The 27,240-nt window shown below is 43.8% G+C and overlaps 1 protein-coding gene across 2 annotated transcripts in view; it reads right to left on the reverse strand.

Moving 5' to 3' along the window:
• Nucleotides 1–23,658: 23,658 nt before the first annotated feature.
• NLRP12 (NLR family pyrin domain containing 12) overlaps nucleotides 23,659–27,240 on the reverse strand; it is a 35,119-nt gene continuing 31,537 nt past the window's right edge. For both annotated transcript variants that reach the window (XM_023736320.1, XM_004381736.3), the window contains exons 9-10: nucleotides 25,797–25,967; nucleotides 23,659–24,013 (exon numbers count right to left, since the gene is read on the reverse strand). In XM_023736320.1, coding sequence (XP_023592088.1) covers nucleotides 23,926–24,013; nucleotides 25,797–25,967 — 259 coding nt within the window. In that variant the 3' untranslated portion in view covers nucleotides 23,659–23,925. The remainder of the gene's footprint in view (nucleotides 24,014–25,796; nucleotides 25,968–27,240) is intronic.

A 27,240-nucleotide genomic window follows, 5' to 3' on the forward strand; every position in this document is an offset into this window, starting at 1 on the left:
ACTTCACAACTGGAGACAAACCATTGAAGAATATTGATGGCAACGTTAAAAACTCACAGGGGACTTTGGAAGCATTTCTCCTTTTTAAACCCTTTAACCGGCCACTAGCTCTGCGTTTATATATTGTATGTATGAGACCTGGGTGTTTAGCACCCCCAGCACACAAGTCTCCCAGGTTCACATCCTGACTGTACTTCTGTGTCCTTAACCCTTCTGCCTCAGTTTCTTTGAAAATACCCCTCTAAGGTAATCATGAGAATTCAGTGAGTAAGAATTCCTAACACATAGCAAAGCTCTCCTGCCACCCCCCGCCCCGACCCCTGCCCCGGTTGAATCCAATCGATTCTGACTCATGCTGATTCCATGTGTTAGAGAACTGCTCTGTAGTTATCTTGGCTGTCATCTTTTTATGGAAGCAGTTTGCCAGGCCTTATATCACCAGGAAACCTGGGTGGGTTCCAACCATCAGCCTTTAGGTTAGCCGATTGGAAACCCCTCTGCCACCCAGGCTCCTTTTAGAAAAGCTCCCGGAAACCCCATATGACAAAGAACCGTAATGTTTAAGAACGCAGATCTCTAGGAATCTCTCCTGTGGAGCCACTGGGTGGGTTCCAGGGGCCCTGGGAAAACTTGAGTATTTATTTCATTTCCACATTTGTGACTTTGCCTAATTTATTGGATTTATGATTTCATGCCCTTTTGGCATGAGAACAGGCTTTGCATTTCTACCCCATTAAAGTTATTGAGGGTTGTGTTATGGCCCAGTCTGGTTTATTCTGGAACATTCCATGTGATTGAATAGCGTGCATATTCATAAGAACCTTGAGATATTCCATCTGACTGCCCCCACCTCACCATGAACCATGCACTGTAGTTCCAGAGATGACTCTCCTAGTCCCTCTCCCGGTTCTCTAGGAATCCTGTCTACTTCTAGGAGACAAGCAAGAGGTCCAATAGATGATGCATCTTCTTTTTGGGCCAAAAATGCTAAGATTGTCACTTGGTCACAAAGTCACAGGAACCTAAAATGGTTTCCATGACATGCTGTATTTGGAGCTGTTGCCCAGTTTGCGACCTAGCAGCTGAAAGGACCCCTTCTGTTATATCAAGATCTTTTCAGTTAGATCACCTGAAAGTAAACTTTTATTAGATTTATTAGATTTTTAACAAGTGTATACTTATTCTATGTTTTGGAAAGAAGTTTATTTGAATGTGTTGGAGTCCTGTTGAAGGAGGCAAATTAATGCTTGGCTGAATTTGTTTTTCTTTAATTCTGTGGTGAAACATTCAAAGCTTAAAATCCAAGGAGAGTTCCCAACTGGATGGAACCAGGCTTGGACATCAGCAAGAAGACCTGCTCATGCTATGATCCTCAAGTTGGAAGCACTTTCTGTTTCTGAAGGGGGAAAGTGCTTCCCTTTTGAGTGTCACCGTTGTGAGAAAAGCCATCTTGAAATCAGCTCTGATATTGGATATAATATTTATAGTATTCACATGTCTAACATAGTTACATGCAAATTTTAGCAAGAGACTACCTTATCTGTAAAAATTGTCTTGGCTGAAATTTTATTCTTTCTATGCTTTGTCATTTCCTCTCAACCATATTTTGGAGCTATGCTGGTGTTTTGCAGGAAGGATGAAGTGGGTTGATTATCAAATCCATCTACCCTTATCCCTTACCCTGACAAAAACTTCGGGTGTTGGTGTTGACTGATTTCTCACTGTGCTGTTCCTCCATTTCTCCTTTCTACAGGTGAGCACGACTACGTACCCATGGAGTGCTCAAATGAGCAGAAACGCAGCACCTGGAACTGGGACTGGTACTAAGTAAGAACTTAGTAGGATCTCAAATGTTGGCTATAGAGAACATGACCAATGGTGAAGATCTCAGGGACTGGGTAATTTTGTTATCGTGGCAAATTATATATAACATGTCAATTCAACAATTTTCCATGTACAATTCAGTAACATTAGTTATACGTTATATTAATTATACATTGTGTTGTGCAACCATCACTCTTCATTTCCAAACTGCTCCACCTTTAACAAAAGCTAAGGTTACTGGGTATTTTTGGACAAAGTGAATTCCCAGCCCAAATATTAACTGAATGTGTGGTTGGGCACATCCTGGTCATTTCCTCAGACCAGCTTGGTCCCAGCATCCACTTGTGACTGGTTTTAATTCAATTGTGCAACCTAGGACACTCAAGCATTGGGACATTTTTCTGCAATCTGTCGAGAAGTGCTTCCATATTTGAGACTCTGTCCTGGTGGCTGGTATTGGAATTCTACGGATAATTTACTCATTTAGGGAATGGGCTTTGCAGCCCAAAGATAAAAGGTCCCAGTGACCTGCTGGAGTGGAGATGCAAATACTGTTTCATTGCAGTTCTGATGTGTGATGCTGTAACTTGCCAATTTTGTATCTAACCTTACAAAATTCCTCAGTGAAATTTCCTATCCTCCAGCCTCATGGTTCCTACCGAGCCCTGCTAACATCCCTTTAGTGAGCTAAATAAAATCTGATGTTTTTATGCATGTGAGTCATTTTCATCTTTTTCAAAAATTGTGTTGTTCCCATTCTGCAGAAGTTGTTCAGTGACATTGGCTACATTTTTTCACAATGTGTCAACATCTTCACTAGTTCCCATCTGGTTGTTCCATTCCCAATACTTAATTTCCCTGCTCCTTTACCTTCTCATCATTGTTTTAAATTTGTTTTAAGGATCATGGTACCTATGGGTGACATTATGTGGGTGATTTTTGTAGCCAATTTGTTTAGCTACAAAGGTTAGTTTCAGCTTACGGTTTGAATCTCAGGGGCATAGTCTCAGTTGTTGCTGCTTGCATTATTGACCTTATCTTTGTAATCTTACTGACAAAGTCCACTGACCCTTGTATTGGTCGTATTTACTAGCCACACTGGAGCAGCACTTCCCACTGTCACCTCACAGGACTCTCCTGCCACCTACCTGCAGTAGCCCCTCCCCATCACCTTATTCCAGTCCCTCTTTGTCACAGTGGGGTAGAATTTCACAGCCAGCTTCTGATAGCAGCTGAATCCACTGTCCACAGCACTAGGATGGCTGTGGTCACAGCACGCTTCCTCCCCGGCTCCTAACCTCCATAGCATTTATGAATGTACACTTTAGAGGAAGATATTTGAATTGTGGCACAGTGGTTAAAGCACTCAGCTGCTAACCGGAAGGAGACTGACAGTCTAGTTAAAGACTACAGCCTAGGAAACTAGGAGGTAATTTTGCTGTCACATACAGTCGTTGAGGCGGAATCAACAAGAGAGGTTTATATACAGAATAATCGGCAAAGCTAAGCACTGCGGAATCAGTTTACGGATTAAGAACTCCAGAGACCATCAGTCGCAAAATTACGCGAGGCGTCAATGAAGTTAGAACTGGAGAAAAAGGGAAGGCTGGGTAGTGACAAGTATAAGGAATGTATGTTTTGGAGGGGAGTTACTGGTTGGTACAAACAGCTAATGCACTCAGCTGCTAACCAAACAGTTGGCTGTTGAGTCCTTCCCAGAGTCTCCTTGGAAGAAAGGGCTGGCAATCTACCTCTGAAAAATCAGCCATTGGAGCGCAGATCTACTCCGACACAAGTGGATGGCAACTGGTTTTCTTCCTCTGGGGACCTCTCTGTACCACTTGCCTCAGGAGGGTCTCTTGCTGTGGGATCCCCCCCTGCATGCAGGTTATGAATGGGTTGGCCTCAATAGCTTGTTCAGCTCTGATCTCCCTTGAACTCTACACTAACAACCTTCCCTCAGGTCAGATAGAACTATTCCAGCCACCCCTGAGGCCCCTTCATGCATCTCATGCAAATCACGACCCCCTCCCTCCAAAAGCAGTCACATGACTTCAGTAGTCATCTCTTCTATGTGTCTCTGGTTTCATCAGGCAAGTGTGCATTCGCAGGCAACCGTGTTTGGTCCTGTCCGTTTAAAAAAATTCAATATTTCTTGTAATGTGTTTTAATCTCTTAGTGCCTCTCTATCCTGGTCCTGGGCCATCCCATGATGGATTGGGGATGGGACCATTGTGACCCATAGGATTTTCATTGACTGACTTTTGGTAGTAGATCACCAGGCTTTTTTTTTCCCCGAGTCCATCTTAGTCTGGAAGCTCCTCTGAAACCTGTTCAGCATCATAGCAACACGCAAGCCTCCACTGACGCACGGGCGCTGCACATGTGTCCCAGGGGCCGAGACTGGAACCTGCGCCTCCGGCATAAAAAACCCGTTTCCGTGGAGTCGATTCCGTTCATAGCGACCCTACAGGACAAGAATGGAACTGTCTCATAAGGTTTACAAGGAGCGTCTGGTGGATTCAAACTGCCAACCTTTGGTTAGCAGCCGAGCTCTTTACCACTGCACTCCACGGGGCTAGCGTATAGGAGGCAAGAATTCTACCACTGAGCCGCCGCTGCCCCCTAAAGTCCTCTTAGCCAGAGAAATATTTGTGTTTTGAAAAGAATTCTCAGATCTTGCTGCAGAATATATCTCAGAGAGGCTGGAGTGGAGGCAGGGTGAGCACATCTGATGCTGATCTGTCATCCAGGTGAGGTGTGATGCCTCCTCTCCATCAAAGTCGAGGAGGCAGCCAGATCTACCTAAGTGTTTGCACTGTGGATATTTTAGGAGGTGGAATCACGAGAACTCTGAGTTTAAATAGACGTGGGATGGTAGAGGACAGAGAGGGGTCCAGTGGTGTGGATGTGTATTCAAAAAGTCTAATGGACGCAGATCAATAACCCATATTTGAGCTGAAACTCAAATTAGCTTCACCCTGAAGTGCTGCAGGCAACGTACACGCAGCGATTAACAAGAAATGTGCTTTTCCAGCTCGGTCACCAGGGAGCGCCATGAGCTAGGCCACTTGGGGCAAAGCTGAGACTCCCGGCAAACGTTTCCTTGTACTTGCCACTAGAGGGACAGACGCGAAAAAAAACGCAGATATGAAGACTGTATTGTGTGGCTATTTGAGAACGCTTCTGCCAGAGTCCTGGGTTAAAAACCCGACACCACCACTAGTCAAGGACAAAAAAAAAAAAGCTGCCCTCGAGTAGACTCCTACTTATGCGACCGCTGCCTTTAAGATCTATCTCTCTGTGTCATTTTCTCCATTTACAAAATTTGGCCTTTTTTACAGTGTTTATAAATAATAAAAAACAGCCCCATGGCTTCCAGTTTGACTAGATGACCTTTGCTACTCATTTCCCGTGTAACCCCTGTCCTGAAACTGGGGTCTGTAGAACGTGGAATGGCCCAGGAGGAAGTCAAAAACAAAAGAGTTCCTAAAATGAGTCTGGAGAAAGAATGCAGTCACACAGGTTTTTTTTGTTTGTTTGTTTTTTCCTTCCCCTCCGGGAACCCTTCAGGATGCTAAGATGCAACAGCATGAATTTCCAAGAGGGAAAATGTAGGATACAGCCTTTCCCAACGGTTATTTATTTATTTTTTTAATTCTACTTTCCAGTAAATAAGTGGATGCATTTGATTAAGTTCAGTAGTTTGCAAAATTTCAAAATAACTTTTAAAAGATAGAAATTGGAAAGTCCTACTCTTCAAGGCACTAGGTGTTTACCTGCAGGGCCTATATTTGTTTGTAGAAAAACACCAATAAACAAACCTGTTGCCTTGGAGTCAATTCTGACTCATAGCCACCCTATAGGACAGAGCAGAACTGCCCCATAGAGTTTTCAAGGAGCCCCTGGTGGACTTGAACTCCCTTGATGAGATGGACTGACCCAGTGGCTGCAACAATGGGCTCCAACATAACGATTGTGAGGATGGCATAGGACAGGACAGTGTTTCATTCTGTTCTACATAGGGTCACTATGAGTCTGAACCAACTTGATGGCACTTAACAACACCTCATCTTGTCCTTGCCGCTCCCTATTGCTTTATCTATGACATCTCTCACTCAAGCTGCATTCTCGGAGAGAGGATTTAAGAACTGCCCAGGCCCCAGGCCCTCTCTTAGACAATTCCACCCTATGTTGGTTCATTCAATCATTCACCAAATAGAAAAGTCATTGCAGGCAGTGTTTCGTGGTGTTGTACATAGGGTGGCTATGAGTTGGAGCACACTCCTAGGCAGCTAACAACAGCAACAAGTGCTGAGGACCCAGAGCCAACAGAATAGCCCTTATTCTTATTAAGTTTTCTATTTTGTTGTTGTTGGTGGGAAGTCAACAAACAAATTGCCAGAGACAAAAACCCAACAAGGAAGAAAACCGGTTTTATTCTCGCTTTTGCAACAGAGAGGAAACCCTGGGTGGTGCACAGGTTAACACGCTCCGCTGCTCACTGAAAGGTTGGAGGTTGAGAGGCCTGGCAATCTGCTTCTAAAAAAATCAGCCACCGAAAACTCTATGGAGCATGGTTCTACTCTGAAACTCATAGTGTCGCAATAGGGAGAGTGCCCCAGATCCAAAGGTCACAGCATGTCAGCAAGATGGTTTTCCCTTAGAATGTTTTAGGAAAGAGCAGACAAGTTTTAGGTGGGGTGATTAACAGCTGGGATGGTTTTTGTAATCAGAGGAAGCCTCAGTCAGTCAACTGAACGGGAAATGCTTATCTCTGGGTCTACCTAGTTTCAGGGTTCTAGTCTAGGCTAGTCATTTGTGAGAAAAATAGGAGTTGGAGGGTCTGTGTCTGGGCTTGTCAGTGGATTCAGGCAAAAGGCGAAAGGTCAGTGTTTGGCCTGGTCACATAAAAAACAAATCCTGACTTGGACAGGGAGAAGCTTTATTCAGAAAGGAGTCCTAGTGGCGCAGTGGTTAAGAGCTATGGCTGCTAACCAAAAGGTCGGCAGTTTGAATCCACCAGCTGCTCCTTGGAAACCCTATGGAGCAGTTCTACAGTGTTCTGTAGGGTTGCTATGAGTTGGAATCAACTCAACTGCAACAAGTTTGGTTTGGTTATTCAGAAAGAGAAGGGCGAAAGAAAGAAGAGTTGTTGTAGTGGGGGAGGGGAGCTGCATATGATCTGCCCATATGATCTGCAAGTGTGTCAATGACTTAGGGGAAAAGCATTTTCTTTTATAGAGACAGAGTAGACAAGGATAGAAAAAACCCAGATGTAGGGAAGTGGGATGAAAGGGGGACTTCATCGGATAGTCAATCGCAATGTTTTACCCTGAGGTCAGCCTATTCTCCCGGAGGGGCCCTTAACGAGGGGTAGTGTGTTAGCTACTGTGGTGGCTTCCATGTTGCTGCGATGTTGGAAGATTCTATGCTGCCAGTATTTCAAATAACAGCAGGGTCACCAATGGTGGACAGGTATCAGTGGAACTTCCAGACTAAGACAGATTAGGAAGAAAGCCCTGGAAATCTACTTTCAAATATCAGCCAATGAAAATCCTATGGGTTATACAGAATATTGTCCAATATAGTGCTGGAAGATGTGCTGCCTAAGTTGGAAGGCACTCAAGATACACAGTGGCCGAAAAAATGGACTCAAGAGTACCAGCAATGGCGAAGATGGTGTAGGACTGGGCAACGTTAAACGTTTTGTTGCACGTTGGGTCGCCATGAGTCAGAGCCAACTCAGTGACAACTAACAAGAACAGTATGTTGGCTCAGGCTGAGGGTGGGCCAAAGTTTAGGGACTTGGGGAAGGAAAGCAGCTTAATCACGGTTTGGTAAACAAGCACTTTGTTTCTGATTGGTGAGGCCAGGAATGGGAATTTGGAAGATCAGTGTCTGGCCTTGTTTGTCATAGTTAAACAAAGGGGCATCATAAGTCTTATCTAAGCCCTATGGAAAGGGTGGTTTTTTGTCATATGTAAGCCCTTTTCCTTAAGACAAAGGATAGAGGGATTTCCTTAAGCATCCTTATTTTCCAGTATCACTGGATTCAGGTAAAATTCACCCTTAACAGCCTTGTCACAGGTAAACAAGGGAGTCCTTCCTAGGCCCTCTATGGGCTTCCTGAGAATAAGTCTTATCTGGGTCATTAGGAGAAGGGTGGTTCCTTGCAGTAAACCCTTTCCTGGAACACAAAAGAGTGGGTAGGATTTCTTTACCATATCTGTTTTCTGGGCTCAGGTGAAGTCCAACATTGTTAGAATTAGGACAAAAGATATATCAGATGCTGATGAGGGTTGTAAAGAAAAATATAGCAGTGTAAGGGCATGGTGAGAGGACCCAGGTGGCGCAGTGGTTAAGCTCTCAGGAACTGACTGGAAGGTCAGCAGTTAGAACACACCGGCTGCTCTGCAGGAGAAAGACGTGGCAGTCTGCTTCCATATTTACAGCCTTAGCTACCCTACGGGGCAGTTCTGCTCTGTCCTATAGGGTGGCTATGAGTCAGAATCAACTCGATGGCAGTGGGTTTCTGTTTTTTGGAAGGAGATGGGTGTGGTGGGAAAGGTGCTATTAATCTTGTGGCCATGAGGAAAATAAACCAACTAGTTGCCATGGAGTTGATTCCAACTCAAGGTGACCCCAAGTGTGTCAGAGTAGAGCTATGCCCCGTAGAGTTTTCAGTGGATGATTTTTCAGAAGTAGATTGCCAGGCCTGTCTTCTGAGGCACCTCTGGGGAACTCGAGCGCCAACCTTGGGGAAGCAGCCCAGCAAGTTTATCATTTACACCCCCAGGGGGTTGTGGAAGTTTTCTTTAGTAAGCAATGTTTTGCAGGAGGTTTGAAAAGTTTGAGGGTGCAAGGCCTTTGGGGCTGAAACACTGGGGCCACTGGGCAAATAAAAGCAAAATGTGCTCCCAACCCAAAAAAAAATCTCTCCGCAAAGGTACAAGGGAAAGAAAACAGTTTTATTCTTGAATAAACAGTAAGCCAGAATGTAACGCATGACAAGCATTCTGCTAAAGAGATTGCAGAGACAGAAAGATACCTTATCATTTTAGGTAGCTAAGGGGTTACAGCCACAACCCATTACCTCTATGTTCTCAAGATAAGCAGTTACTAACTTCTCATTTCTTTACTACCTGAGGTTGGTTTGCAGTTTGGAGCCACCTAAAGTTACACCCATCTCCTCCCAGGAAACTGGGAGATAAGGGCGCTAACTTCCTTGAAGATTATATTTCAAAGAGATGAGACACAGAAAAAATTTACAACTACAAATTTTCTAAGGTAAATGAAGAAAGGAAAGGGAGGCAGAAATCTTTTCCTTTATTTTCAACAGGGAGAATTAACTTCTTATTTTTAGTTTGTATTTGCCCTTACGGAGCCCTGGTGGTGCAGTGGTTAAGTGCTCGGCTGCCTACCAAAAGTTCTGCAGCTGGAACCCACCAGAGGCTCCGCGGGAGAAAGATGTGGGCAGTCTGCTTCTGTAAAGATTACGGCCTTGGAAATCCTATGGGGCAGTTCTACTCTGTCTTATAGGGTCTCCATGAGTTAGACTCGACTTAACAGCAGTAGGTATTTGCCCTCACATAGAAGCCAGCAAAGAGATGAAGGCTCAGGCAATATACATACAGCAAAGTTTCTATTTACATTAGCAGTTGCTCAGAAGATATAAAAACTGATTACAGAATGTCCAGTGTTCATTGCGGCACTTTTTGCAATAGCTAAGAGGTGGAAACAACCAAGTGACCATCAGCAGATGAAGGGATACACAAAATGTGGTATATTTATACAATGGAATCCCTACGATGGAGAAATGAAGTCCTGATACATGCTACAACGTGGATGATCCTTGAGAACATTATACTGAGTGAATTAAATTCAGACACCAATAGACAAATATTGTATCATCCCACTAATATGAAATATCTACAAGGGGCAAATGTCTAGAGACCAAAGTTTATTAGTCGTTACCAGGGGCAGATGGGAGGGGATAAGGGGGGTCATTACTTAGGGGTCACTGAGTTTCTGTTAAGGGTGATGGAAAACTTTGGCAATGGATAGTGACGATGTTTGCACGTGATGAACTTAAGTAATGTCACTGAATTGTACACATAAAAAATGTTGAAATGGCAAATGTTTTGTTAAATATATTTTTAGCACAATTTAAAAAAAAAAAAAAAGCTGATAGCTGACTGTTGTCACCAGGATTTAACCAGCTGAATCTGATAAAGATCTAGGACTTTCCAGTGACCTTAGAAACCAGATACCAGACCGCTGCTGGCCTTGAACTAAAGACATTTTTTCACCAAAGAGACTTGTTTCACCGAACACCTTTGTTGAATCCAAAAAAACAGGCTTTTTTAAAAAAATGTGCTAAAAATATATAAAACAAAACATTTGTCAATTCAATATTTTTTTTACAGGTACAATTCAGTGACATTGGTTAAGTTCAATAGGCTGTACGACCATTTCCACCATTTGTTTTCGAATTTTTCTAGCATCCTTATCAGAAACTCTGTGCCCCCAAAGCTAAGACTTCTCCTTTGTCCCTCCCTGCCACTGGAGGTAACCAGTAAATAAGCTTTGGTCCCTCTACATTTGCACAGGGCAGTTTTTTAATTAGTAGAACCACCAGGATTGGTGAAAACCTTCATTGGCATGTACGCTCGTGCCTGGGAAATTAATAGACTTAGTAAAGCTCTCTTTCTTTTTAAAATATTTTTTTAACCCTGGTGATCTTTGTCTTAGAGTGGTGATAATAGTTAATGCTTTTGCTGCTGAGGGAAAGGGCGCTTCAAGTCCACCCAGAAGCATTTCAGAAGAAAGGCCTGGTGATCTACTTCCAAAAACTCAACCACTGAAAACCCTGTGGAGCACAGTTCTACTCTGACACACATGGGGTCACCAGGAGTTGGAGTCAAAAACATGGCAACCGGGTTCGCATACTACATATTTGTTTATTTTAATCCCCTATCCCCCTACAATGTAAAGTCTGTTGGAGCAGGGATTTTCTTTTTGTCTTTGGTTATACACTTTATATAAAAATCCTCAGCAGCACTGTTTATCCTCAGCAGCTAAGGCTGAGGTCCACCACCCATTTGTGAGTTTGTCCTTCTGTGGGGGCTTGTGTGTTGTTGTGATGCTGGAAGCTATGTCACCAGTATTTCAGATACCAGCAAGGTCCCACATGGTAGACAGGCTTTAGTGGCGCTTCCAGCCTAAGACAGACGAGGAGGAAAGACCTTGCAATCTACTTCCAAAAAAATCATCCATTGAAAACCCTGTGGAACCCAGTTCTACGCTGACACACGTAAGGTCTCCATGAGTCAGAATCCACTTGAGGGCAACTGATTTCGTATTGGTCTTGTGGTGCTTGTTTTCATCTTTGATATGAAAGTTAGGGGTAGGCAGTGTAAATCATGTAAACTTGACATGGCCAACCAAAAAACCCACTGCCATCGAGTCGGTTCTGACCCATAGAGACCCCGCAGGGTTTCCAAGGCTGTAAATCTCTACAAAAGGAGCAAACGGGCTGAATTTATTCCCTTCAGCTTTTCATCATTTCTAGGGGGAACTTGAGACAGAAACTCATGTGTGAAATATATGTTTTAATAGACTTTATTTTTCAGAGCAGTTTTAAGTTGACAAAAAACTTATGCAAAATAGAGAAACTCATCTATCTATTTATCTATTTTTTTTTTTTACCAGATTTCTGACCCACACGATATACACGATGTGGAAGGAAATCCAGGATATCAAGGTGAAAACCAGGACAGAACACACAAGGAAGTTTAAGAAAATATTCCAACCTCCTGCTGTTTCTTTCGTCAACTGCTAGTTACCTTAAGCACTCTGTAGCTGTAGCTGTTATTACTCCATGGCGGGAAAAATCTTGCGAACTTTTCTCCTAGGTTCTCACCTGGTATTACAAAAAGTAGACATTTGGTTTTGTTTTTCAAATAGAAAATTATCATAATAAAGAAAATATCTTCACATGCCTTCCCTCAGCTTCTAAAGAGTCCTCCCAGGCTTGAGAATTCATTGAGTTTTTGTTTATTTTAGGAGACTCTGTTTTTGTTTTTTTAAAGGGAGCCCTGGTGGCTCAGTGGTTAAGAGCTCAGCTACTAATGAAAAGGTCGGCAGTTCGAATCCACCAGTCCCTCCTTGGAAGCCCTATGGGAAGTTCTACTCTGTCCTTTAGGGTTGCTATGAGTGGGAGTCCACTCGAAGACAACGCGTTTGTTTTTTTTAGAGGGGTTTTAGATTTGCAGACAAATTGCCCAGAAAGTACAGAATTCTCATACAGCTCCTCCCTCCCTGCACAAGTTTCTCCTACTATCAACAGCTTGCATTCGGGTGGTACTATTGTTAAAATTGATGAACCAGCATTAATACATTATTACGAACTAAAGTCCGTAGTTTACATCAGGGTTCACTCTCTGTATTGTACAGTTCTGTGGGTTTGGACAAATGGATAATGCCAAGTGTCTGCCATTACAGTATCATGTAGAATAATTTCAATGCCCTTAAAATGCCCTGTGCTCCACTTCTTCCTTCCCCTCCCTCTCTTTGCTTTTTCCCAGTCGACAGATTCCCCCATTTTTTCCGGTGAATATTTTTGAGGGTCTCTGATATGGTAGGCACTGTTCAAGGCACTGGGGATGCAGCTCTGAAGAAAATAGAAATGTGTCCTTCCCTCTCCGAGCTCATATTACAGTAGTGGAGACAGATAATAAGGAAATAAGCTGGTAGATTCGTAATATAACCAGTGCTCGTTCAGTGGTAGAATTCTCACCTTCCATGAGGGAGATCCGGGTTCGATTCCCGGCCAATTCACTTCACACGCAGCCACCACCTGTCTGTGGAGGCTTGTGTGTTGCTATAATGCTGAACAGCTTTCAGGGGAGCTTCCAGACTAAGATGGACTAGGAAGAAAGGTGTGGTAATCTGCTTCTGAAAGGTCACAGCCATGAAAACCCTATGGAGCACAGTTGTACTCTGACACACGTGGGGTTGCCAGGTGTCCAGCAAAGAAGTGAATTTGGGTAAAACAGAAAATGAGATTATTGCCCACCCACCCCCAGGCCACTGATAAAAATTGAGAGAAAGATGGGTTTAAGCAGGGTAAATAGTGCATATAAAAGGATTTCAAAAGGGGCTGGGATTTTCACAAAAGAAACTATTATAATGAGTATCTGTCACCACCCAGATAACCTTCGGGGTTGGGAAGGGGAGGGTGGAAAGTCCATGCTGATTATAATCACAATCAAGTGTATTCGCTTGCAAATGATGACCTTTCCCTCCTAAAGGAAAATTCCCCCTTAGGTCAAGCTCCTTCCATCTCCTCCCCATTCTCCCTGGACCACCTTAGGGTATGGAATCTCATTCCTTAAATTTTTAGGTATGAATCTAATTTCTTCCATCCTGTTTCCAACAAATGCTCATTGAGGGTAGGCTCAGGGTCAGGCCAGGGCTGGGCTGTGGGGAGACAAAGGTGCACAAAAAGGACAAACCACCTTTCCCTGGAAGCTCAGTGGGTGGAGAAGTTACTGTGGTTGTTGGTTCCCTCAGGGTCCAGGTGTGCAGAGTGCACTCCTTGTGTCAGAGTAGAACTGCACTCCATAGGGTTTTCAAAGCTGTGACCTTTCAGAAGCAGATTGCCAGGCGTTTCTTCCAAGGCACCTCTGGGTGGATTTGAACTGCCAACATTTTGGTTAGTATTCCGATGCTTAACCATTTGCACCACCCAGGGATTTACACAGATAAGAAGAGAACTGCTAAGTACAAGTGTGAAGTGTGCAATGAAAAAGGGATACAAGACGCCATCAGAGGGCCTGGGTGAGCTTCAGGAGAAGATGGCTTTAGGGATGAGGGAGGAAAGATGTGTAGGAGACAGTGGTCAAGATGCTGGATAGGTGGGTGGAGGGTGAGAAGAGAAAGTGGTTGAGACAATGTCAAAGAGCTGACAGAGTTCTGGAAAAAGAACGGAATTTCCAGGTGTCCAAAGTGGCAGGAGAGGAGTGAGCAGGTTAGATATGAATCTAGGTGGCTGGTCAGGCACAAGACATGTGAGCTGACCACAGAGACCTTGATAAGGATTAAAGTAAGCGTTTGGAGCCTGGTCTCCAGACCTGGGTGTTACTCATCCATTGTGGGGAGTCCTTGGGAGTGTAAAAGGTTAATGTCCTTGGTTGCTAACTGAAAGGCTGGAGGTTTGAGTCCAGCCATAGGCGCCTTGGAAGAAAGGCCTGGTAATTTACTTTTGAAAAAGTCAACCATTGAAAACCCTATGGAGCACATTTCTAGTCTGAGTCACACACATGGAGTCACCTTGAGTCGGGGTTGATTCAATGGCAACTGGTAAAGAGCAGAGAGAGTAGAGGACACCAACATAACATGGGGCACAAAATGACCCATTCAGTCCCATGATAAACAATGTTTATTGAGCACTTACTATGTGCCTGGGACAGTACTGGGGATATAGCAGAAAGTAGGGCAGACATGGCCCTCGGTCTCAGGGTGGTTAGTCCAGAGTAGAGGCCATGCAAGAGTCTACTTACTCAACATTGTTTAGCTCTTGCTCTGTTGTAGGAACTGCCGGGCATTGGGGTATAGAGCTCACTAGACACAGCGTCCCTGCTCCCAAACAGCGTTCAGTTTAATGGGACAGACGGTAAACATATAAGCTGAGAAACAAAATCACTTCAGATATTGAGGTTGCTATGAAAGTAAACTGAAAACAAAACACTTACAAGAAATATCCAGAGTAGGCAAGTTTATAGAGGTCAGAGTTTCTTGGTGGTTACTAGAGGTGGGAAAGGAGCCTTGGTGGTGCAATGCTTAAGCACTCGGCTGCTAACCAAAAGGTCAGTGGTTCAAACCCAACGGCGGCTTTGCAGGAGAAAAGACCTGGCAATTGGCTTCCCTAAATATTTCAGCCGAGAAAACACTACGGGTCAGTTCTACTCTGTCATATGGGGTCACTTCGAGCTGGAACCAACTCAACAGAACCCAACAACCACAACACTCAGCCATAGAATCAAATGAGGTCCTGATGCGTGCCCCAACATGGATGAGCCTGGAGATCAGCATGCTGAGCGAAATAAGTGAGTCACAAAAGGACAAATACTGTGTGGTCTCACTTACGGGAAACAAGCAAATATACAGAAACTAAAGGTTACCAGGAGTGGGAGACGAAGGGAAGGAGTTGTAAGGATTACAGCCTAGGAAACGCTACGAGGCAGTTCTACTCTGTTCCATAGGGTCACCACAGGGTCGCTATGACTCGATGGCACACAGCAACAACAACAGGGGTGGGAGGGAGGAGGGAGAACAAAAGGCACAACACTTAGGAGACACTGAGCTGCTGTTAGGGGTGATGGGAAAATTTAGGAAGAGTTCATGGTGATAGTTGAACAACAGGATGAGCTAATTGTCACTCAACTGTACACGGGAAGACTGTAGAAATGGCAAATGTTTTGTTACCTATATATTTAAAATTAAAAACAAAACAAAACAGTAGCAGGACAGCAAATTGCTGGGTCTACATTATCCTGGGTGGGCAGTGAAGGTGTCTTCGACGAGGTGACAAACTGAGCTGAGACCAGGAGGAGGAAGAGGGACAGTCGCAGAGAATCTTCCTTCCGTAAAAAGCTTGGGACGTTCCTAGAAAAGGAAAGACAGTGAGCAAGGAACAGAGTGGTAAAGATAAAAGTTGGAGCTAGATCCACTGGGTCTTGTGGGATCATTCTAAATACTATGGGAACCTGTATAAGGGATGAAATCTTATTTGTGTTAAAACACCTTCACTTTGGCTGCTATGTGGAGAATGGCGTAGCGGGGAGTGAGTTGAAAACCGGTTGCCCTGGAGTTGATTCAGACTTCATCGACCCTCTATTACAGAGTCGAACTGCCCCCATAGGGATTCAAAGGCTGTAACCTTTAGGAAAGCAAACTGCCACATCTTTCTCCCATGGCATGCCTTGTAAGTTCGAACCAGACTTTTCTTTCAGTTAGTGGCCTAGAGCTTAACCATTGTCCAACCAGAGCTCTTCTGGGATGAATACTGGGAGCAATTTGGAAGTGACTGCCAGATTACCAGTTGCCTTCCAGTCAGCTCCAACTCATGGAGACTCCATCTGTGTCAGAGTAGAACTGTGCTTCATAGGGTTTTCAATGGCTGATTCCAAGGTGCCTCCGTGTGGACTTGAACCTCCAACCTTTTGGTTAGCAGTGAGCTAGCCATTAACCATCTGTACCACCCAGGGACTCCTGACTGTGGGATACCTATTCATAGATGCCAACTGCTATTATTATGATTATATCCTCATTATCATCATTATTGCTGGTCTCTGACCTTCTTGGGAGCCCTGGTGGCACAGGGGTTAAGCACTCAGCTGCTAACAGAAAGATTGGCCGTTTGAACCCACCCGCTGCTCTGCAGAAGAAACATGTGGCGGTCCGCCTCTGTAAAGATTTATAGCCTTTGAAACCCTACGGTGCAGTTGTGCTCTGTCCTTCATAATCCTTTGCAGTAAGTGTTGTTTGTTCCCATTTCACTGGTGGGGGAGTGAAAGTTTTCACCAGCAAATTAAAGTAAAAGTCAAACAGCTAGCTAGGATTACCAGTGTGAATGGAATCCAGACCTCTGAAGCTCTGAGTCTTTCTCCTCAAGTCATTCATTATGCTGAGCACTTCCATGTTCAAACCCCAGCTGTGCCTTCCCCTTGAGTCCCCTCTAACCCTCAAGGTCAAGGATAAACTCAAGGGACTTTGTGAGATTACATCTAAAAGGCTAAAGGGTTTACAAATGTCTTCACTCTTATCTTGTCATCAAAATTGCTCTTCCAAATGGTCATTGCAGCATTAAGAAATTATTTTAACTGATAAATACTGAAAACATTCACCAATTTAACTGTCTGGCATAGGGATTAATTAAATTATGGTAGAAGCATATTCTAGATGGCCATTCAGTGATCAAAACACATTTCAATTGGAGAAAGGAAGACACAATGCTTAGGGGGACTCTGAGCTTCTGTTACAGTTGATGGGAAAATTCAGGAAAGATTAATGGTGACGATTGAACAACATGACCAATGTAATTAATGTCACTGAAGTGTACGTGTGAAGATGGTGATTGTTCTTAGGTGCTCTTGAGTTGGTTCTGATTCATAGCAACCGTGTGAACCGCAGAAGGATACACTGCCCAATCCTGTGCCATCCTCACAGTCATTGCTATGCTTGAGCCCATTGTTGCAGCCACTGTGTGGTCAATCCATCTTGTTGACGGTCTTCCTCTTTCTTTGACCCTCTACTTTACAAAGTATGATGTCCTTCTCCAGGGACTGGTCCCTCCTAATAACATGTCCAAAGTTAAGTGGGAAGAAGCCTTCCATCCTCTGGAAGATGGTAGAAACGGAAATTGTTTTGTTACCTATATATTTACCACAATTAAAAAAAAGCACACATTTAAAATATTTTTTCGTAAGACATATTGACAGACGTGTGTACCCAGTATATTTACCTGAATATGCATAAGAGGTTGAGATGAAACAAAACAATATTAACAGCAATTGTGTGTTTCCGTGCTTGTATTTATTTTTGCTTTTTTTTTTTATTTTGATGAAAGTATGCATAGCCAATGATACACCGTTTCAATAATTTGCATGCTTATAATTTTTTCCTGCCCACCATCTTCCTGCTAGATCGAGGTTTCTAAACCTCAGCACTAGTGATATTTTGGGCCCGATAATTTTTTGTTGTGGGGCACTGTCCTGTATATAAAGGAGCTCTGGTGGCTAGTTGGTTAAGCGTTGAGCTGCTAACCAAAAGGTCGGTGGTTTGAACCCACCAGCTGCTCCATGGGAGAAAGATGTACCAGACTGCTTCCATAAAGATTACAGCCTTAGCTCTAGTCTTTCATGTAGAATCACTGTAAGTCTAAATCGACTTCCACAGGACAACAACATGCCCAGGAACTAGCAAAGTGCCCACTATCTCTTATTCACTCAATTAATATAATATTTTAAGTGAGCAAATATTATAAATAAGTTACATGCAAATATTTGATAAACGAATGATTGAATCTCCCGATAGTAGAATTCTTTTCTTCTGGTTACTTTTCATTATTTTCCAAGTTGTTCACAATTCTTTTGTTCGAACGCAATAAGGGAATAAATATTTTAAAAATATGGGAGTGCCTGTCTGACCATGGCAAGCTAAGATCCATGGGGGCAGAAAGGGCCCCAGGTGGAAGCCTGGAGGCCAAGTGAAGACAGAGGTGGGCGGGGAGTGATCGCTAATCCTCTCAACTGCCTCTGCCTATATAAGAGCCCAGGAACTTCAAGTATTCCTTGCCTGGAAATGATGCGCTTCCGTGGGACTCTCCTGCTCAGTAAGTATTTGCCACTCTGTATTTGGTGGAGCCCTTGTGCCACAGTCGTTAATAGCTGGGCTGCTAACCAAAAGTTCGGCAGCTCAAATCCACCAGCCACTCATTGGAAATCCTACGGACAGTTCTACTTTATCCTGTAGGGTCACTCAGTCGAAATTGACTTGATGGCAACGGGTTTCGTGTTTTTTGTTTTTTTTAACGATTTGTTGGTGGCACAGTGGTTAAGATCCCTGCTGCTAACCAAATGGTCAGTGGTTCAAATCCATCAACTCCCCTTCAGGAGAAATTTCTGGCAAACTGCTAGGAAATCCTATGGGGCAATCCTACTCTCTGTTCTATAGGATTGCGAGAAGTCGGATTGACTACACCCAACAAATATTTGGTGCTGAGTCTTCCTTTTGATCCCCATTTCTGTTTCCTTTTCATCTTTTGGAATCTGAAATTCCATTTTTTTTGCAGCCTTGATCAGCTATTTCCTCCATCTCTTCAGTTTGACCCTAAAATTTTTGTTTCTTTCATACTTCCTGTTACCGTTCAGAAGAGTTTCCAAGCATACTGATTTGCAGTGCACTCAATCCGATCTGCTCTCCTGCCTCTCTTCCTTGGATCCAAAACGTATCTGAATTCTTTTCACATGTAAACCTACATTTTTGTGATGTCTGGGGTGGTGAAGGAGGTCTTAAACGTTTGCCTGCATTGGTCATAGATAATTAGAACAGTGATACTGAGTGGTATGTTACAAATTCTTGTTAAAGCAACTCCTTCTAACCCATGTGTTTAAAAGCCAGTGTCTCATTTCTGTCTTGCAAAGCCTAGTTTCCTGGGTGTCTTTGCTGTTCCCCCAATTTTGCAGAAAACAGGGTATTTTATTAATTTTGTAATGCATGGATCTCCATGCTCTTGTCCAGGGTTGTTTTCTTATTTTATTTTCATATCTTTTCTCTAAAGGTTGATTCAGAGGGCTTCCTTGCTGAAGACGGTACGTCATTGAAACTGATTCCTTTATGAAAAATCTCAACCTGTGGCACTCAAACTGTGGGGGCACTTTCTCTCATGTACGAAAGTGCTGCTACTTTTTGAGTGTTACCGATTGAGGAAGACTCAGCGAACACCTAAATGGCAATATGGCAAGTGTATACCTTCTGTTTGCTATGGTAAATGGTAGATTGTACAATGGGGAAAGCTGCCAATCCTGTTTTCTCAGGGATTAGATGTGGTTGTGATTTTTCTCTCCTGTCTACCTCTGGGCAAAGGTCTCGATCTGCTCAACCAGTGGTACTCAAATGTGGAGGCACTCTTCTGTTGTCTATCCATAAGAAAGTGCTTCCGTATTGGAGTGATATTGGTGGGCGCTGCCTTCAGGTGGAGACAGACATTTCCTGTTCTGTTAAGGTTGCTTTCTTTAAGGATAATAATCATGTGCGGTGGAGGTTCCCACACTGGCTGGGGCTCATACAGATTTACCAAGGAGAATTGGTTGGTAGTACACAAGGAGACCTCGTCAAGAGACAGAGCTGGAGGTTTGCCGCAGTAAAAATTACAGCCTATGAAACTTTGTCTGTTGCCATCGAACAGATTCCGGCTCACAGTGAACCTGTAGGCTGTAAATATGGGAATTGCCACATCAAACAGCCCAGTGCTTAGCCACTGTGCCACCAGACCTCCTATAGGGTCACTACATGGGGGAGTTAGGAGATTACTTTACTGACTGGCATAATTGGGCTTCATACACATTCGTAGTTAATGGAAAATTCCGATAGGTCAGTTAAATGACCCAGACCCAGGCAGAACCAAGATCAATTAATGTGCCACATGACTAGAAAACTATAGGCCATAATTATGTTCTATACCAAACCCATTGTGCCCAAGTTGATACTGACGCATAGTGACCCTGTAAGAGAGCATAGAACTACCCCACAGGGCTTCCATTCCTGTACATCATTATGGAAGTTCCTGTGGAGTGGCTGGCATCTTGGAATGCAGCCCTTTTGGTTTGCAATCTAGCTTCTCCCACAGTAAAAATTACTGACCTAGGTTTCTCTATGAAGATATTTCATATCAATTGCAAGAAATTTGAAGCACTGAGGCTTCCCTGATAAATTTTTCCTATAAGAGGCAGCTGTAACCTACTGTACAGATTCTGGATCTGATCATCCAGGTTGAATTTAACAGGAGCCAAGTCTGAGAATTGACTATTTGTCAATGCCCCAGGCGTGTCTCTTCCTGTTTAGGTAAAAGCTTTAAGGTAATCTTGTTTCTTTCCCTGATTTCCTTCTCCCAACCTTGAACTATATAATTTGCATTTCTGCTGGCTTTTTCCATTGTTCTCTCTTGTGCCTTGATGTGATGCAGGCTTTCAGTCCTGGGAACCCCATCCTGAGTAACAACGTCTCAAAGCGGTGTTCCAAGTAATCTCACAACTGGAGTGACAGCTCACATAGTCATCCTTGGAATGGGAGCCCTTGCCGTTGTCTTGCCTGGAAAGTGCTTCCATTTTGAGGGTCACTGTTTGAGGGAAGCATCGGACGGGTATATTTGAAATATCAGAAGTGTTTTTAAATATTACCTTTTATGTCAACCCCCTAAAGGAATTTCTAATCCGTCTCCCATGTGACAGCCACTATAATCTTTGTTTCCTTTTGTATTTGGCTTAAACCTAGCATGTTGAGGTTCACCCATGTTCTTGCATCTATCAGTACCGTCATTACGTTTGGTTAATAATCCCATTTTCTGGCGAGCAACATTTTTGCGGGTTTTGCTTTGTACAAGTTACTGTTTTTGTTCAATTCATTCTCTTCCGGCAATAAATTTGAATTCCAGTTTTAATGTCTCATGTGCTGTGTAACTTCTCCTGTGGGGGTAAATAACTCACTGCGATTGCACCACGCAAGTTGCCAACATTTCAAACAGGTGAAATCTTTTGGCCTAACCCTCCTGTCCACTGTTCCTGGGTAATTGTAGTACCCCACAAGTTATTGTGGTGAACTGATAGTGGAACCATGATATCACCACCAAGAACAAGTTTATTTCCTGCAAATAACCCATTAACTTGAAAGCAACATTTCCAATAAATTCATCTTTAAATCATCCATCTTTTTCATGTCATGGAATAGTTCATTTTTTATCATGTTGTCTTTTATGTCTCAGAGGAGTTAATTCCTATTAAACTTACCCAAAGAAGTGGTCTTTGTCCTTGGTTCCAGAGATAACTTAAACACTGGGGTTAGCCATCCCTGAATGGCTCACCCTCCCTCCCTCAAGGGAGGGGAGGGAGCTTTGATTCCATCCTGATTACATACTGAGACTCCATACGTAAGTTCCATTCACTTCCTGGCTGAAAATAGTGCATGGGAGAGTGGTGCCTTCATTTTTTGGAAAACAAGACCTTAAATAGCCTAGCATATTAATCCAAGGGAGGCTGGTAGGAAGTGAGTGGGGTCCTTTGACTCCCTAGGGGCCCTTTGACCTTGGATCCTGAAGCAGTAGTTTGAACCCCAATTTAGTAAGTGGAAACTTAGGTATAGGCCCTCAGGTTTCCCAAGTCCATATTAAGCAGGCTAGAGGACCGTGCCCTTGAAGTAGAGGTTTCACCTAGACCCCTGTAGTTGGGGACAATGGAAGGGCTGCCTGTGTAGTTACCGGAACTGGATTGGACTGCAATTGATCCTCATAGCTGCTTAATCCTATGATCAAAGAGCACTGTAAGAATGGCAGTAGCTTTGGAAACACTTTGGAGACCACTTACCCCAATCCCTGAGGGACTCAGTTATTAAGCCAATTTGTATTTCAAGGAACCCAGTAAAGTTTGCTATGTTTATTGGTGGGACATTTATGGACACTTTCAGGAGCAATAAAAGTCTTGCGAGTCTTGTTAAGTGCCCTCCAGTTGGATCCCTCTCCTGGCGACCTTAAGGAAAAGTTGCCCAGTCTTGTACTACCCTCACAATCGTCGGTATGCTTGAGCTCATTGTTGCAGCCACTGTCAATCCATCTCGTTGAAGGTCTTTTTCAATGATCCTCTACTTTACCAAGCATGTCCTTCTGGGACTGGTGCCTCCTGATAACATGTCCAAAGTATGTGAGACGTAGTCTTGCCATCTTTGCTTCTAAGGAGCATTATGGTTGTACTTCCAAGACCCCTACCTAGGACCCTCATTTTACATGTGATTTGCCCTGATTACATTATTGCCCATTCTATAGACCATGATTTCTCAGCCTCAGCACAATCATCACTGTTGATCAATTAACTGTCATGAGGGCAGTGGTGCTTCAGAGGTAAAATTCTCACCTATGCAGGATTCCCAGCTAATGCACCTCATTAGCAGCCACCACCTAGCTGTCAGTGGAGGCTTGCGTGTTTCTATGATGCTGAAGAGGTTTCAGCAGAGCTTCCAGACTAAGGCACACTAGGAAGAAGGGCCGAGCAGTCTACTTCCAAAAATCAGCCAGTGAAAACCTTGTGGATCACAACGGTCTGATCCAAAACAGATCATGGAGACAGCGCAGGACGGGCAACATTTTATTCCACATCGCATGGGACGGCCGTGGGTTGGGGGGCTGACTTGAGGACAGCTAACAATAACTATATGTTGGGGGTTATCCTATGCATTGGAGGATGTTTAGCAGCATCTTTCATCTATCCACTAGTTGCCAGTAGCATCTCTAGTCATTGCTAAATGTCCCCAAGGCTGCAATATCACCCTCAGTTGAGAACCACTGTTCTAGAATCATCTGGGCTTTTACATCCCCTCTTATGGGGCTTTGAGTTGCAAGGTGGTGTAAATGGTTAATGCATTCAGCTCCTAACAAAAATGTTGGAGGTTTGAGTCCACCCAGAGGCACCTTGGAAGAAAGGCCTGGCAATCTACATCCAACAAGTCAGTCATTAAAAACCCTATGGAGCCAGTTCTACTCTGACACACATGGGGTCAGTGTGAATTGGCGTCAACTCAATGGCAACTGGGCTGGTTTATTAGGAGCCCTCAAACCTTTCTTGTAGTTACTCATGCCCTGTCCTAAGTTCTTTCCATAGCACCAGCAGTACTGGAATTAAGCCTCCACCATTCACACATGGCTTACTTAGACCCCAAGCAGAAATGATTTTTTATTTTCTCAATTTGCATATGATTTGTCTCTTTTAAGGAAATAAAGAGTCTTATCATCATGGGTGAGGAGCCCTGGCGGCACAGTGGTTAAGTGCTCAGCTGCGAACTGAAATGTCGGTGGTTAGAAGTCAACAGCCGCTCCATGGGAGAAAGATGCGGCAGTCAGCTTCGGTAAAGATCACAGCCCTGGAAACCCTGTGGGGGCAGTTCTAATCTATGGAGTTGTTATGAGTCGGAATCAACTCAGTGGCAACAGGTTTGGTTTTTTGCTTCTTATCATTATTGGTCAGATTCCCTGGGTGATGCAAAAGTTTAATGTGCTCAGCCACTAATCGAAAGGTCGGCGATTTGAGTCCACCCAGAGGCACCTGGAAAGAAATGCCTGGTGATCTACTTCTGGCAAATCAGTCATTGAAAATCCTACGGAGCCCAGTTCTACTCTGACACACGCGAGGCCCTTATGAGTCGGGGCTGATTCGACGACAACTGCTTAGTCGTCGTTATGGCTCATAATAATGGCTCCTGGGGTGATGGGCACACCCATATCCCATCTTTCTCTGTCCTGGCTTCAAGAAAGGAACCAGCAGGTACGGTCACTCAGCAGCCGATGTCTAAGTAAGGTTTCTTCACGCGAAGTGCTGCCAGTGCTCCGTGGGTCATTTTACTCAGGTCCATTCCAAATAACCTGTGGACACAGCATGGGGAATATTAGTACAGTCCAGTTTTTGCACCATTCAATTTATTCAGGCATCAAACACTTAAGTATATCTTATGCACCTGGTCCTGTTAAAATAATTCCATTATCACCCAATACGGCATTTGAGCCCCAACCCTACTGGGAAATAATGATATATGTTGATGGCTCACTCTATGCTACACACAATTTTAAGTACTTAACCTGTGTTAGGAGTCCTTGGATGGTACAACCGGTCAACATGTTCAGCTGCTAACTGAAAGGTTGGAGGCTCGAGTCTACACAGGGGTACCTTGGAAGAAAGGGCCTGGAGATCTACTTTTGAAAAAATCAGCCACTGAAAAACATATGGAGCACAGTTCTACTCTGACACATATGGCATTGCCATGAGTTGGAGCCAACTGGACAGCAACGGGTTTTGTCTTTTGGAGGGGTTTGGGTCAGAGTTCCTGAGCGGTACAAATGGTTAAATACTCAGCTGCTAACCCAAAGGTTGGAAATTCGAGTCCACACAGAGTGCCTCAAAAGAAAGGTCTGATGATCCACTTCCAAAAAATCAGCAATTGAAAACCTTATGGAGCACAGTTCTACTCTGACACTTACGGGATTTCCATGAACCAAAACTGACTTGATGGCAACTGGTGATTTTAACCTGTGTTAACTCATTTAATTTGTAATAACCTTATAAGGAAGTCACTATTTTCTTCATTTTACACACAGGGACACTTGCAAAAACATCTCACACTGCTGATAAATGGAGTCCCTGGGAACTGCAAAAGCTTAAGCACTCCTAGACTACAAACCGAAAGGTTGGTGGTTCGATCCCACCCAGAGGCCCCTCGGAAGAAAAATCTGGCCACTTGCTTCTGAAAGGGTCACAACCTCAAAACCCTGTGGAGCAGTTCTACTCTGCATGCATGGGGTCACCATGACTTGGAATCAACTCCACTGCAACAGGTTTGGTTTGGTTTGCTGATACCAAAAAAAAAAAAAACCCAAAAAAACCCACAACTAAACCTGTTGCTATAGAGCCCATTCTGACTCATGGCGACCCCATGTATTACATAGTAGACCTGTGCTCCATATGGTTTTCTTGGGTGTAATCTTTATAGACATAGATCTCCAGGCTTTTCTTCTGGGATACCACTGGTTGGGTTTGAACCCCCAACCTTTAGGCTAGTAGTTAAGCACAAATCATTTGCTGATAAGTAGTGGAATTGAAATTTGAACCCAAGGAGAGTGATTCCAGACTCATTCAGCCAAGACGGCCCCATTTGATAGATTAGAAAATTAACACTCAGTAAATTATCCAAGATCAAAGAGCCAGTAGACGATAAATGTGTCCGCAAGACGTTTATTCCTAGATCCCTGAGAGATAAGGCGAGGCCACATCTGTATTCCACATATATGCAGACACAAATGCATGAATGAAATATTGATTTATAACTTCTTCAGGCTGATCTCTGTTCATATAAGCTGTGAGTCTCACTTATTTACCCTACTCTCCCACCTCTGAAGCCCTGATGGCACAGTGGTTAAGAGCTCGGCTGCTAACTGAAAGTCGATGGTTTGAACCCACTAGCTACTCCATGGGAGAAAGATGTGGCAGTCTGCTTCCGTAAAGACTCCAGCCTTGGAAACCCTATGGGGCAGTTCTTCTCTGTCCTGTAGGGTCACTATGAGTCGGAATCAACTCGATGGCAGTGGGTTTGAGGTCTCTCACCTCCAAGCCCCATGCCCTGCCTCCTCCAGGGAACGAGGAAACTTCTCTCACCAGAGGACTCGAAGTTTGCAGCTAGGATGACTCAACCTCTTGCACAGCAGCCGGACCCCGGTGTCTGTCAAGGTGTTGTTGGTCAGATAGAGCTCAGTCAGGGTCTGGTTGACTCCCAGCATGGAAGAAAGATCCTCACACGCTTTGGCTGTGAGGCCACAGCTATCCAACCTGTTGAAGATGAGGAATGGTTGAAGCAACATCAGGAGCTCCTTTGGGAAAGCCTCATCCTCAAGAGAACCAGGGTACCCATCTGTCTTAGTTCTCTAGTGCTGCTATAACAGAAATACCACAAGTGAGTGTCTTTCACGAACAGAAATTTAATTTTGCACAATTCAGGGTGCTGGCCCTAGGGGAAGGCTTTCTCTCTCTGTGATGTCTTGGGGAAGGTCCTTGTCTCTTTTGAGCTTCTGCTCCTGGGCGATCTTCATGTGGCTTAGATCTCTCTTCCCCCATCTCTGCTCTCTTTCTTCTTTGCTTAATCTGCTCTTCTATATCTCAAAAGAGATGGACTCAAGAACACCCTGCACTAATACTGTCTCGTTAGCATAACAAAGAAAACCCGTTCCCAAATGGAATTATAACCACCAGTATAGGAGTTAGGATTTACAACACATACTTTTTGGCTGACACAATTCAATCCATAACACCATTTAAGAGGAAGCAGAACATTCTAGAATCAGTCCAGATGAAGGCCAAAATGGTGATGGAAAGCGTTTAAGAAAAGCATTTAAGTAACTGATATCACTAACTTGTACACCTGGAAAATGTTGAATTGGCAAATGTCGTGTGGTGTATATTTTCACAACAACGACAACAATAATAATAATAAAGAAAGGCATTTAAGGATGCGTCCCAAAATTTACAACTCTGTCTATAATGGAAGACTATTGATTATGCAGGTCCCTGGATGGTGCAAGGCTACTAATCTAAAGGTTAGAGGTTTGAACCCACTCAGTGGTGCTGTGGAAGAAAGGCCTGGTGATTTGCTACCATAAAGATTACAGCCAAGTAAAACCTATGGAGCAGTTCTACTCTGTAACACATGGAGTCGCCATGAATCAGAATTGACTTGAGGGCAACTAACAACAAAAACAAAGCATTTATCGAGGGCAGAGTTTTTGCTGAGCACCTTGCTAAGGGCTTTTCATCTATGTTATAGTTTTTCCTCCCAGTACTAATCTTTTGAAATAACTGCTAACAGAGCTAGAGTTCTGTTTGTTTGTTTTGTTTTTAACATAAACCTTTCCTTCGGTTCTCTCCTGCCTTCTTGTCCTTGCCCCTGGGCTGGTGTACCCATTTAGTTTCATTATGTTTTATGGGCCTGTCTAATCTTTGGCTGAAGGGTGAACCTCAGGAGTGACTTCATTATTGAGCTATAAGGGTGTCCGGGGGCCATACTCTTAGGGTTTCTCCAGTCTCTGTCAGACCAGTAAGTCTGGTC

The sequence above is a fragment of the Trichechus manatus genome, unplaced genomic scaffold (genome assembly GCF_000243295.1).
Source record: "Trichechus manatus latirostris isolate Lorelei unplaced genomic scaffold, TriManLat1.0 scaffold00087, whole genome shotgun sequence".
NCBI classification, from domain to species: Eukaryota; Metazoa; Chordata; class Mammalia; order Sirenia; family Trichechidae; genus Trichechus; species Trichechus manatus.